This window comes from Strongylocentrotus purpuratus, unplaced genomic scaffold (genome assembly GCF_000002235.5).
Source record: "Strongylocentrotus purpuratus isolate Spur 01 unplaced genomic scaffold, Spur_5.0 spur5_contig_840, whole genome shotgun sequence".
In the NCBI taxonomy this organism is placed as follows: Eukaryota; Metazoa; Echinodermata; class Echinoidea; order Camarodonta; family Strongylocentrotidae; genus Strongylocentrotus; species Strongylocentrotus purpuratus.
Window position 1 is genome coordinate 1,815,240 of NW_022145547.1, and position 15,541 is coordinate 1,830,780.

At 35.1% G+C, this 15,541-nt stretch overlaps 1 protein-coding gene across 1 annotated transcript in view; it reads right to left on the reverse strand.

Annotated features, from left to right (window-relative positions):
* Positions 1-11,057: 11,057 nt before the first annotated feature.
* The window catches only part of LOC115925222 (A disintegrin and metalloproteinase with thrombospondin motifs 6-like), a 43,463-nt gene continuing 38,979 nt past the window's right edge, over positions 11,058-15,541 (reverse strand). The window contains exon 19 of the mRNA XM_030988821.1: positions 11,058-15,152. Within this exon, the coding sequence (XP_030844681.1) occupies positions 15,046-15,152 (107 nt within the window). The 3' untranslated portion in view covers positions 11,058-15,045. The remainder of the gene's footprint in view (positions 15,153-15,541) is intronic.

The following is a 15,541-nucleotide window of genomic DNA, read 5'->3' on the forward strand; positions in this document are numbered from 1 at the left end:
TACTACTACTACTACTACTCCTACTACTACTACTACTACTACTACTACTGCTGCTGCTGCTGCTGCTACTACTACTACCATACTACTTACTACTACTACTACTACTACTACTACTACTACTACTACTACTACTACTTACTACTACTACTACTACTACTACTACTACTACTACTACTACTACTACTACTACTGTTACTACCACCACCACCACTACTACTACTTACTACTACTACTACTACTACTACTACTACTGTTACTATCACCACTACTACTACTACTACTACTACTACTACCACCACCACCACCCATATAACCTTTTGAGCTCATTCTACGAGTCAAATCGGAATCAAATTTGATTATCTCAGCCAACCTTGTCATCCCATGATTCAGTATTGATAGTTGATGATCCAGCAGTATTTTTGTAACATTTTATTTTCTTCAAGTGGTATTCATACTATTCATACGATTCAATGACCATTGTCTGCTCCAACTATAGAAGTCTAAGCTACTTCCCAATCGCACGTGAAAAAATGTAAATATATATATCTTTTTTTCCCACAATGTAGAAGAGGCTTTTGAAAAATAAAAGCTGTACCTACACAATAATCAAACGAATGCTTTTTCAAATTCATCAAATGGGAAGGTTTAATTCTTTAATAGTAATCTAAATTTTACTCCCTTTTCTTCTCGATTTTGCTTCTGTGAATGCCCTCGTCTATAAACCAAGGCCATGGCAAAAATAATTCATCATTCTAATTCCTATTTTTAGCTGAAAATGGGAGGATATATTTTATAACAACCCTGATGGCCTTGTACTACTGAATTGTGTTCCTAAATAGATCGAGGTAATATTCATTCATTTAAAATCGTGTTTTTGTGAAAGAGATCAATTATAAATGGTGACCACGACAGTACCTAACTCTGGTAAGCCCATTAGGGAAGTTTTTTCCTTCATGCCGCTCGATATTTTGGCTTGAGGGCCGGTAGATTCATGGGCTGAGGGCCGGTCGATGTGCATTGTATAGTTTACGTGGGTCGGTCGTATCGTAATTCCCCAAACCGAAATTCGGTCCAAGTCCGCCCCTGAGAATGCCCTGATACAGTGTTTGCACTTGATACGTGCATGCACATGTACATACAAGCAGATGCAGCTTGAACAAAAACGTTGAGAGACAGCCTTTTGAAAAGCGTCAACCTGACTAACTCTAGAAAAGTGTCTTGCCCCGGCGCTCGCAATATCAAAAACATATCAACCTTCCCATTGGGTTCAAGCAAGGGTGTCGATTTGTATCCGTGGTTGGGGGGGATGATAGGTGCCAAAATATTTTCGGCAATGGATCAAAGCAATCAAGAGGTAGAAGCGTGTGGCAAGTTGCACCCCTCCCAAGCGCGTAGACAGGATTTCATTTTAGGGGGCGGTCCCTAGGGGGTTGCGTGCAGGGAGGGGGAGTTTCCACCCCCGCGAAGCGCGGAAGCTTTGACGTTTCACTAAATTATTAGAGAAAGAAGACGATTCGTTGGACCGTTCTCGACTCTTAATCCTTGTTTGAATCAAGTTCCCCTTCCTCCGCGCGTAGCGCGGAAGCTCTGACGTTTCATCAGATTATTAAAGAAAGAAGACGATTCGATGTACCATTCTCGACTCCTAATCCTTGTCTGAATTCATTTTCGCCCATTCCTGCGCGAAGCGCGGAAGCTTTCACATTAGTGAAAGAAGACGATTTGTTGTATCGTGTCCTTCATGAACTCAGTTTCCCCCCTACCGCGCGAAGCGCGGAAGCTTTAACGTTTTAATAAATTATTACTCTTAATCCTTGTCTGTATTCATTTTCGTCCATTCCGCGCTTAGCGCGGAAGCTTTCACGTTTCATTAAATTATTCGTAAAAGAAGACGCTTCGTTGTATCGTGTACTTTGACGTTTCATTTGATTATTACGATTAATCCACGTCTGAATTCAGTTGCCCCCTAACAGCTTTGCCCTTTTCACTGAATTATTAGAGAAAGAAGACGATTCGTTGTACTGTTCTTTATGTTAATCCTTGTCTGAATTCAGTTTCCCCACTGAAAATAATTTGTGTTAGAAATAAGTTGTGACATAATAATCTTTCTCCAAAAATGAAAAATCTTTTAGGAAATATCAGGAAATAAAATGAGTGAAAAAAACAAAAATATAGATATAATGACGTGAATTTTAAAAAGGGTGAACGGAAACAACATAACATCTAGAGAACTATTTTATAAGTCATACTAATGTCCGAAAATCTTTCTCCTTGTCTCCGATCTCATCCCGAAATCGTCACAGAGTTCATTTATGTTTACGCTGTCCAGGATTGTCTGATGTGCATTGCAGATTGCTACTTTTGCGCTTCGCGCTTAACATTTAGCTCGTTGCTTTTTGACGCTGCGTCTTTGCATTTGGCGCACTGCATTTCTATGATGCTGTTGATTGAACAAATTGAATAAATTCATCAATTCCTGATGAAGCCGTATGAGCGAGAATTCAATTTATTCTTGTCTCATATACGGTTGTCTTATTTACTTCGTATATATGTATGTATTATGAAAATGAGATATCAAAATGTGTTTATTAATGGTCATCCTGCGAGTAATAACCATTAACTACTCTCATCGGGCTCTCATCCTTCATTTTTCTCTTCATTTTTTTTTTTTTTGATGGTGAATTATTGGGGGGGGGGGGGATGATTGTACAGGTCATCCCCCCCACCTGAAATATTGGGGGGGGGGGGGATGATTGTACAGGCCATCCCCCCACCTGAAATATTGGGGGGGGGGATATATCCCCCCATCCCCCCCCCCCCCCGGGATCGACACCCATGGGTTCAAGGGTCTATATTTATTCAAACACTATCCTCACAGCCGATGGTTATATTGTGATAGCTGTAAACGTTAACAACAAAGGGTTACAATATGCAAATGTATAATTATAATGTATTTAGAATAAAGAAATTGAAATAAAAGAGAAATACAAGGCTCCAATCGTGAATATGCTTCTGAAATTTCATTTAGTTGAATAAAAAATATGCAGGGTACAGACAATATAAAAGATTCATAATGACCTTGAGATAGTTGGGTACTTCTGTTATTAAAAATTGATCATATTGTCTTGAAGATATCATTGTTAACCGGAAACATTATACACCAACCAAAGCCAGAACCATCTTAAAATATGTACACACAGGCTTAGACGTAGGCCTACATTAGTCATTAGACTCGATCTATGGTGTCTTTTAGAATTATGGAATGAAAAATTAATCCTTATTGTTGTAAGATTGAAATGAAAATAAACCAACAAAACATATGCAATTTAAACTGTAAGGCGTGTATGCCTTTTTACACATTCCCGTATAGTTAATAACACTGTTTTTTCCCTCCATTTCCCCCAATGCTGGACATTGAATAGCATTACCGGTACAACTATTGGCTATCTATCATGCATGGTTGATAATCTCCGGTTAAGCAAATAAGGTAGTAGATGGCATTCATAGAAATTATGATCCATTTCATTTTCAGTCAATTGACGCTCTTGAATAAAGAGGAAATACACGCATGCCTTGATAGTATGCTGATAATAACGTGATGGTATGCAGACAAATACGATTACTGAAATGCTTTTATAATCGGGAAAATTTGATCAAAACAAATTTATAGAATCACTATGTTACATTAATGGGCGTATAATTCATAATTTTGTGCATGATTTTATAGAATGCATGCTTTTCTCACTGGTAAAATGGAATGTGAAACGAAGAGGACTTGGCAAAATATTGCGAGTTATAAACGAGTACAATGCAACTTAACTATATTATACTCAATAAATAAATATTAATATAACACAAACTCTTCGGCCTTAAATGGCGGTTGAAACATGTTATAGATGGTATGCATGTTGGTAGTATGATTGACCTTTGACCGCAGTACATAGCTTGGAAAATCCCTGACATTCGAACATCTGCCCCTTCTTTATGAGCATTCTCTCCCGTAATCAAACAATTCTTATCGATCTGATATCCGTTCTACATGCACACGTTGTTTGAAAACTGTGTAAAATCAATAACGCCATCAGGATAGACACAACAGCCTTTTTGCATCGTTCGATTTCAGTTCTATGATGGGAAGCGGGGGCCGAGGGAGGGGGGGGGGGTTAAGATATGATGTCTGATAGAGTGCCATGTAAGTCATGCCCCATATACACATGCAAAAGAAACAGACACATTATAACAAGTGGGATAACATAATACATGTATATTTGTACATAAAATGTTTTGTTATTGTAAATTTGTATGGGAGGGAAGGGCATTCGAATAATTGCAGCCGCCCCCGCGATGCGGAATGCACGTCCATTTGTTACACATTTTTGTGTTTTGTCTATCTGACAATATAAGGCTCATGTACACACCGGATAGAGATACATCTGCAAAACAGACATTCCACATTTATTTATCAACATTATCAATGTCAATATTTATGTTTCAAATTCATAGTATTAAAGAGACCAAGAAATTATGTTCGAGTGAAACATAGAGTGTTTGTGGTTATTGTTATCATTATTGTTATTGTTATTGTTATTGTGGTTATTGCTTTTGTTATTGTTATTGTTATTGTTGTTGTGGTTATTTCTAGCAAAATAGACATTTTCGGAAGTTTCTTCGGAGCTAGAAGAGTAATATTAACTCATTTTCTTTCTTGTTTACACAAATGTAAAACCCTTCCGTCTCGGAGCAGAATATCAATATTACAACTTTATACTACATTACATCAATACTAATTATAATTCTTAGAAGGAGACTGAGAAATATCTCTGCTTGATTATAACAAACTAAATAGTCAATGTGATCATCTCTTAATACCAAAATGCCATTGGAATTGTTCCCATCCATATAGATGAGTTCCAGGTAAAACATATTTGAAAGGTATGCATGCAATCTTTCTAATGCCTGTGAGTAATCGTATGCATAGTACGATTATACTAGTAGCCAATTCCTCTCTATCTGTCAGACTCTGACTGTAGTATCGGAGAATACCTTATTAGTATTCAAGGTTGTTAGTCATCAGCGAGATGGCCTCATGTTTTAATTAGTGTGCCTAAGTTCAACTCTCATCGTATCATCTTATTCTCGCTCTCTCCAGTCGGAAGTGACGTCAGGTGTTGAGGTGGTGCGATGGCTCAGTCATGCTTTGCATGGTAAGCCATTTATCCTCATTAACAAGTCCCTCGAAGAGGATTTAAAGCCGTCTGTCTCCTGGTTGCTAACTTACCAGCATACACATGCATTCTTTATATAGCATTAAGAGGAAACGATCATAGAAGTTCGGATCGCGATTGCATGGGAACAAATCGTAGAGAAAACGTAGAAGTAAGAACATACAATTATGATTGTTATATAAATATGGATATATAGCAAGGACGAGGAAACAGGGAGAGGTGAAGAGAGAGAGAGAGAGAGAGAGAGAGAGAGACAGACAGACAGACAGAGAGAGAGTTGGGAGGAGGGGGGGGGGCAGTGGGTTTAATACATTGTGTGACGTTGAACATAAATAACTAAATGTAACTAAATAAGGTATCTTAATACCCATCCGTTGAATTCAAATTCATTAATCTTCGAATCGTACAAATAAAATATTCAATTCAGAAGATGCATCTTGAATACCACTCAAAACATTAGCCTACAGCCAACACGAGAGAAACAAAGGTATATGAGTTATCAGAGATGGTGTAACCATAACAGTCACAGTACAAAGAAATCAAACCGTAATATCCTGTGGCATACAATGATGACCATGTTTGCTTTTAAGATTTACATCGTGTAAGTCACTGAAGAAGAATGTTACGTAACTTCGTATCGATGTACATAGAAACCTTTATTTCCGTTTTCTGTTTTCTTTGTTTTGTTTTATCGAGATTCATTTGTTAAATACTATCGGTCAGTGACACTGGATTTCATATCGATTGGAGGAGTAACCGTTTTGTACTACATCAGTTTACAAAAACTGGAATTGAGCCAAATTAGTAACTGCAGCAGGGGTTTATTAGTTGTGGTCTGCTGTGGGTTATGTTCGACAAAAGACAATTAAATGTTTGATTTTGACTTTTACAGCTGATTTTATGTGAATGAGTTAAAATCATATATGAGAATACATAATAATGCATTTAAAAATATTTAATGCGTGTTTGAATCTTAATTATTATAATCTGATGTGTTTTTAAAAATGTTATATTACGTATTGTGCTTTTCTGATATATACATACCAATGTATGTGTTTTTATTCATGAACGGAAAAGCACAGAACAGCAATTTGCTGAAATAAGTGTCACCGGGTTGTAATAAATAAAATGAAATGAAATGAAATTATCTGAGTGATTATTATGTACGTTACCACGTTGGCTATCTTTACCCACTCAGATTTTATATTGAAAATATATAAAAATGAGGCAACAATTTGCCTTGTTAAACATTGACTTCTTGAGTCAAAGTAAAGACCAAAGCCCATAAAATCACTTTGTGCCTATATAGATTGTGATTTTTTTTAAATGTAGATGTACAGTGTATTCGAAATTTCTACAACTTCTTGGCCATAACAGCTATATGGAACAATATCAATAGTACCAGACAAAAATGTCTTCATAGATATTAAGAGAAGGAAGCATGTATTTGATACACTCTGCAAGCTTGTTATCGTCGTCATTATTATCATTATTATTATTATTATCATTGTTATTATTTTTATTGTTATTATTATTGTTATTATTATTGTTGTTATTATTGTTATTATTATTATTATTGTTATTGTTATTATTGTTATTGTTATTGTTATTATTATTGATGCATTTCTACCCCCTCTTAAATCAGAATTCCACGGGTGTGCGGGCGGGGAAGGGGAGAATCCTAACCGTATATTTTTGAAACTATGTAATTGATGCAGGCCCTGGCATTGGTCACTGTTTAGCTTCTCAGACTCAGGAAGATAAAGGAACGAGGCAGGCCTATCTCGTATTGTCTATAGCGTGGAATTTCTCCTGTCTATAGACCATAATACCAGAATAAAAGACCTTTATCTTCCTCTTCCTTCATCTTATGAATATAACGGTCACCCCCTTTTGTTCCAACGTCTCGCCTTGGAATGCAGCGTTGATCTGTAAGTACCGCATACTTTCCTCGTACGACGAGAAAGAACTTCCGAATTTCATCCAATCAATATCTGGAGCTATCGACTACAACAGCGTCGTCTGGCACGGTGCCATCGAAATTGCGCACAAAGAATTCCCGCCGAATTTTTGTGGTTTCTCGCCCTACCGCCTCTGCCCTGGTATGCATGGAGACCACACCATGCGAGCTGCAAAAAGCATTCTAAATTCTTTCTTACATCAAAGATGCAAAACGAAACCAAAATAAAGCACATTGTACTATGCATTGTATCACTTATGTGAACGGAATTGAAATAACTAATCAACCATCAGAAAAGGAAGTAACAATGTGTGATTTAGGTTTAATGTAGAGAGAAAATACGTAGTAATACTCCCGGGTGATACTGATAGTGATATACATGTAAATGCATCATGTTCAAGTTTACTGCATTTCTTTGCAAAAAAAAAAAAAAAATCATTGCATTTAAAGGAAGTGTATGATTACCTAACTACCGGTAAAGCCACCTTAATCTATGCATGGGAAAATGCTAGTCATGGATTACGGACCAAGCTATATTTAGGCGTTTTTAATACTACATCTACCTGGCAGTGTCTGTGTACACGAGTCAAGTGTTTGCATCTATGAATGACTGAACAGACCATTGACGTCAATGCATGGATAAACTCTGTCGCTAGATGGCGCTAGATAACTCAAAACGTAGTCGGTTGAGCCACGACTCGAATCTCAAAATATAATATCAACCTCAACACTTCTCCCAATCTGACCCTAAACCCAAGACAAAAAAAAATTAAAATTAAAACGTGAATCGGTTTCAGGTCCCACATCAGCAAATAGAACAGATAAAGATATATCTGGTGAATCAACATTTAAATAAAGGGGGGTGTGTCCATTCATAAAACAGAAATAAAGATATCAGTCTTTGGACCAGTAACACCTGATCTGTGTACTTTGAATCTCGTGTGAGCAAATAATGACATCATTATCATCACGATCTGTCGATCTCAGCATTTAAACGAGTGCCAATAATCCAGGAAGGTATCTTGCTATATTTTCTTTTTCTTCTTTTTCTTTTTTTTTGTTCTCTTTTCTTTCTCCAAACTTCCATTTGTTTTCTTCATGTTAGTTGAAATCAGTAAGCGTTTTACTTCGAAAGCCTTAATTAGAGCTCTGATTACATAACAAAAGTGATTCGAACTTTGTATGATTTCATATCAATGAGCGTTCAGTATAACCTCTCCCCCTCCCCCCCCCCCCCCACACACACAAACACATCCAGCAATATACCCCACACTACTACATGCATACTATCAATCTAATAAATGTATTGACTGGCATTGAAGGGGTTAACTATTATACATATGTAAAAGTATAGATATGGGCGCCGGGAAGGGATAGGGGAAAACTTGAGTAAAATTATTTAAAAAAAAATAGAAGTAACACAAATGAAATGGGATTATGATTGTTTTTGATAAGTGGAAGTATATCTTTATTAGATCAAAACTAAAGATGCTTTGTTTGGACGGGGCACACTTTCAGTGTCCCATTTTAAAATTAGAAACCTGAAATAATGTAATTAAAAAGAATCAGTCAGTGGCTGCAACCAAATTAATACAAATCGTTGACAAAAAAAAAGACAAAAAAAAAAGCTGGATTGGAAGCAACAAAGAGAGCAGCAATTTTTTATTTATAATGGCCTGTGATTATACTTTAAAATAATATTCTATATTAGGTAAATAGGCTGCACAATATTGATAGATATCATCACATTTAGGGTTGTCAATTCTTTCTGATAATAATGATGATAATAATGATGATGATGATGATAATAATAATAATATTAATGATTGAAATAATTGTTGGGTTAATATAACGCCTTTTTCTGAGGGTACAAGGGATTGTTCTCTCTCTCTAAAAAAAGGGTGAATTTTCACTCTATTTTCACTTTCTTGGGAGTGACGTCAGTAATCACTTGTTTAAAGGTAAAGACCAGTTATGGTCATGCGATTGCATTGTGAAAGAAACGTTGTGGAATCGATCAGAAAAGGTTGACCATCTAGCATCTAGCATCTGCAAGGTTCTGGAATCATCAAAATGATAAGAAATTTGGCCCATTCTTCGTAAAGTTACAAGCACTATACACAGAAAGATGTATATGGGACTACCCTATATCTCTCACAGACCATGAGAGAAACAAATTTACCAAATATATTAATTAGTAGGCGGTTTCCCGGCAAATTTGTTATCATCATGTATTAGTCAAAACATATTCTTTCACATGATTGGTAATGAGAGCTTCCATTTCATTTTTTGAAATTGGGGCGTTTCCAATACTGGTCTTTACCTTTAAGAGTGAATGTCGATTGATTTTCGAGTGCTCTCTAAAAAGAAAAGAGTGAACGTTTACTCTATTTTCACTACATTTCCACTCTCCAGAGGAGTGACGTACGTGATCACTCGATTTTTTTTTTAGAGAGAATTCCTTAGTCAATCAACAATATTTTTTTTTAAATAGAGATTTTGATATTTTTGGAACAAGTCCAGTGAAGTACTATTTCTTATTTGAAGATGATGCAACTTGAAAATGGAATTACAATACATTATAATTATCAAAAAAAGGGTGTCATTTAAGTCGATGGGGTATACATAAAGGTTTCATAGCCGTCTGTAGGCTATTGATCTTGATTTATTGAAATCCTTCAAATAATCATAATACAGTGTAGTTAAATTGTCAACCATATACCAATCGTAATTCTAAATGAAGATCTTACCCGTATTTTGTATTTAAGTGGGTGATTCTCTCAACTTATCACTATTTACACTCACCGCCCATGGACTGCGCCTATGCTCTTAGAGATTCCAGTGTTTAACAGTAAATATTTGATTTACCAAGATCTTTCCTCTTTCTAGATAGCGACAGAAGGAGATAGGCAAATAAATCCTTATTTTATGTTTATTTTGTGATGCATGGTGATAGCGTTTCTTTATCATCTCTCATTATTTTGGCCACCCATTATTTCTATTATCTCTCTCTCTCTCTCTCTCTCTCTCTCTCTCTCTCTCTCTTTCTCTCTCCCCCTCTCTCTTTCTTTCTATCTCTTTTTTTTTCTCTCTTTCTCTTCCCTCTCTCTTGCTTTTTATTTCCCCCTCATCTCTAACTCGCTTCAGCATAGCTAATAGCCACTAAAGGGAAGCCAACACAAGAGGGCGACATTCTTCTTGATCTCCATTGCTAGGGTAAGTTCGGAGACATCAAATGCTGATCAGACAACAGACAACTTCTAAACCAATGTACTTGGAATCCTCTCATTGCTTTCAGGACTTTGCTTTCAGAACGATGCCATTGTCATCATTATTACCTTCATAATTATTATTATCATCATTGTTATCATCGTTATCATCATCATCATCATTACTGTTATCAACTTTATCCTCAACATCATTACTATCATTATCATCATCACCACCATCACCATCATCATCATCATTACCGTCATCACCATCACTATCACCATCATCATTACCATCATCACCATCACCATCATCATCATCATCATTACCATCACTATCATTACTATCATCAACTTTATCATCAACATCATTACTATCATCATCATCACCACCACCACCATCATCATCATTATCATCATCACCACCATCACCATCATCATCATTACCATCATCACCATCACCATCACCATCATCATCATTACCATCACTATCATTACTATCATCATCTTTATCATCAACATCATTACTATAGTCATTACCACCATCACCATCACCATCATCATCATCACCATCATCATCATTACCATTACCGTCACCACCACAAATTATCATCATCACCATTACTAGATCGCCAAATGAAATTACAAATACAGTCAATAAAGTATGTTTTGATGGTTGTACATACTATATAAGTGACATTTAATTTTGATGCAAAACACAAAACAGTAGAAAATGTCTACATGAAGGAAAAATGAGAATATTACAAAACATTGCAGGGTGAAAAGTTGCATAGAAATACTTGAACATGTGATCCAACACACACCATGAATAAATCCTTTCACCCCCTTCAAAGGCCACAATATGAGAAACAGAACGCAGCACAAGATAAACAAATGAAAAGACAAAGTATAATTTACTACAAACACTATAATCATTTACTTGGTGAATCTACATACCATCCATATCATACACCACCCACAAGATGCAAGTTACTGCAACTATGGCAGATTCCAAAACTTGCTTTATCACATATGTGATCAAAACATGAGGCTTATAGAATACTAAAAGGGGATTCAGCAGTAAGACTGATGAAAATGTAACAAAAACAAGTTTACTACAAAACCAACTGACTACATAGCTGATTCATCAACACAATGCAATTCCTACACATGAATATAGCATGATAATAGAATACAAGGCCGGATTTTGGTGTTTCGTTTATCAAAATTGATACACGACAAGAATACTGTTTAGTATTGTAACAAAAAATACAAGTAGAATAGAAATTCTCTGCAGCATTTTAATAAAGGCTGTAAATGTGATGATTAAAAAAAACTAGATGTAACAAAAAATAGTTATCTCTACATTACTCAACCATGTTTATAACAAATTTAAACTTCAGAAATAACCCGCCAATAATGAATACATTTTACAATGCTTTCAACAGAAATACTTTGACTTAAGCATTGTTTTTGTTTAAGTACAAAGAAACTTTGTTTTATCACCAATTGAATAGTATTTCTTCACCTGATCAGTCACATGACCTCACCACCTGACATGACACCCACCCTATCAGTGTTATCCAGAGATGAATAAATCATATAGTTTGTCCCAAAATAGAGGGCATTCATGAAATACATTGCCTTGTATAGTGAGTAGAGTAGCTGTGTGGGTATTCAGATCTACTCCAAAAACTTCAAATCCTGCTTGTTTATTTGGACTGCCAGGAAGCCACTTTCTTGATATTAGACAAACGATATTGGCTGCTTAGTGACCGAATGGCATTAACTTGTATACTTTACACAGAGCCAACACTCTTCTGGTTGTCAACCAATGATATCTCATGTGTTTAGACTGATCATAAGGCACTAATATTATTGTCCTTTGCAGAGGGTCTTGCATAATATAAATAAACATTGGTTTTTATTACAAACTTTGTTTAAAGTTGACATGATCTAGCAGTTAGAATATTCGTTTAAAACGTTTCGTGTGTGATCAAAGCGTGTCATGCTAAATATCAAGAAAATCTGGCATCTGGTACTAGGTTATGATCATGGAACATAACTTCATGAAGACATTATTCCCATAAATCAATATAGAGATATGGTAATTTGATAAAACGAGACTCATCTTCTTATTATAATACCTCTGATACCTTACTTGTTAGTTGCTTAAACAGCATGTAAAACAGTTGAAAACATTTAGCTTTTACAATACAGCAGCCATTATAGCACAAATAACATCATCATGAAAAGCAAATTCTTCTCATGTTTTGCATATCAATAAATAACATATAAAAACAGTGACTTCTCTTTTCCCCCAAATGTTAACTTCCTCGTATAGAGCATCACCCTTCATACACCCTATAGCTATATCACATATTATATATAGATAATTTTGTTATATATTTATATATTCATATATTTTTATTTGGAGGTGTGTACACATTGATGCAAAATGCTGTTTTATACAAATATTATATACAGATTTTATGTACAGCTTAGGTTAATAAATGCTTTTTGTATCACATATTCTCAGTTTCATTAAATGGCCAATCACATTCCATCATTAATCCCCCCAAAAGTGATTTTATTTTTTTCAGCAGCTAATCCCCTATATTAAACATCTACATTGTCATCTTACAAATTATAGTTGAGCAATAATCATTTATAATTGTAAAATTATTAAGTTCTAAGACAATATTTAAACAAAGAATATGCTGAACAAATGTTACTTTAGGGTTGTATTAAATAACTGTAAATATAAGAAATTATGAATCCAAATCAAATCAATTTAGAAATAAGCAATGCTGGTATGAAAATACAATTAAACAATAGCAAATAGTACTCAAATTCATCATAGACATGTATGTTTTGCATGTTGTCAATACATTAAAAACTGCGTGACTTTTGCAATGAACATGCAATATTTTTAAATATTTGATCAATATAAGATGCTGATAGTAAGAATTTTGTGGGATGTCCTTTCCTAACTCAACTTCGAAAACCAGTATACATTACTTATAGATCCTCTTTTATCCATTGCTATCATAATGCAGTGTCATTATTAAAAACAAGCCCCAAAACAATGATTTCTTGAGCACCAAATTGTATAAAATACTGAAAAATCCAACAATTTCCTCAATCCCCTCACACACACCTACACGTATTTGAACAAGTAAACATAATTAAAAGCATCAAATCTTTATCATTTAATTAATAAGTGTGATGTCATTAGAGGCCTCTGGTATGTAATAAGTTCATGTGTATAATCTATTACTTATGACTCTTCAGTTACACGTGGTTGTAAAAAGGCATAGTATTCCTACCTTGATAAGGAGAGAATATCTATAACATCATATCACATCAGAAAAGTGAGGGTGTTACACTTTACTGAAAGTGATATGAGTGAACTGCCCTATGGCCCTCAACATGCATGACTGACCAATGAAAGCAGAGAGTAAGCTATTAATGTAAACAACAAACAGCAGTGGACCTAATGTTGAGCCCTGTGGTACCCCAATCTCTGAATCTCTGGTATTCTCATATTTTTATTTGTGTTGTATTACCAATACCTTCTATCAGAAACCTTAATATGTTAAGACCGATTTAAAAGGGCTACCGAAACTCATTACAGATTCAATTAATCATAAAGCATGATGGATCGTAACTGATAAAAAACAAAGAACTGTTTATTTCTTCTGTAATTCACAAACATTCCTATTCAGAAGAAAAATCTGCCCAAGTAATGCCTTATTATCTAACAAAATCTTTTCACTATTCTAGATCACACACAGCACAAACTTTCACATTAAGTACTTTTTAAATAGTTTACTCCTGTCTAAATTCAATATACAAATAAAGAAGTAAAGTAATTCATTTTACAAAAGAAGATTAACTTTGTTACAATTAAAATATTACTTAAATGGTTTAGTTGCTGTACACATGTAATTCATTTCAATACATCTGCACAATAAGAGAAACATTTTCAAAAAATATACATGAAAATATTTGTCTGAGCTTCTCCAGTGTGCAGCAAAACAATCAGTAAAAATAAACATTATAAGCACCTTGATGGGATGGATAAATCCAATATATTGATAAATTCTCAGTAAAAAGTCATAACAATATTCTCTGTCTTCCAAGCTATATTTTGTATAAGGAGATAGGAGGGCTGTGCATTTTGGAAGGCACCTGCAAAGTATGTACCTGCTGGTTATCATTCATATATCTGACAGATGTTTTTTTTCATTTGCAATATTTTTTTAAATAGCAAAACATTGATTACAAAAATATAGAAAATAGAGATGAGGTTCATCATCTTAACAGTCTGCTTCCCCCCACTAAAACTTACATGTTGCATATTACACTGCACAGAAAACAAGAAGTCAAATTGATTCTTAATTGTTCCATATTCATCACATGACCAACAATAAATCAGGTGACCAAAATAATATAGTCACATGACATATAATAGAATGAAAGCCTAATTGGTTACATATCTCCCCTCTTACAAAATACATAGACAAAGAATGCTGCATAGTGTTGGATGGAAGAAATTTGCATAATTCATGAGAGTTCTTGCTGCATCCTTGTACATGTCACCTGATCAGTCACATGACTTCACCACCTGACATCGAAACCCACCCTATCAGCTGGAACACGTTCTGCAGCACATTTTCCGGAAGTATTCGTTGTTGCAGAATCTGAATTTCTTGACGAGAGGGCAGTATGTGACTGAGCTTGCATCTTGGCAACCTTGAGTAATGAAAAATGAATAAGTTTGTTATGTAATTACTCACCTAGGTGTAACTCGATCTACAGTATCAAATTTAAATGTAACTCTATGATACATAACAAAAGAACAATCAGACTTGGCAAATATTGAATGTAAATAGATTTGATTCAATGAATTAAGAATTGGGGGTACCAGGCTCAGAATTTCTCTCTTTTATGGTTGCACGACAACACGGTCACCAATTGTTTACATAAGTGCAACATTACATTTTAAAGAACAAGCACAATAGATAGTGATAACATTTAGCTCACCAAACCCTCGCCCCTTTTTGTACCAATTTACCCCTCTCAAGTGAATTGTCTGGTGGAGACAGTATGGTGCCATGTATAGTACCATACTCCACCTTTGA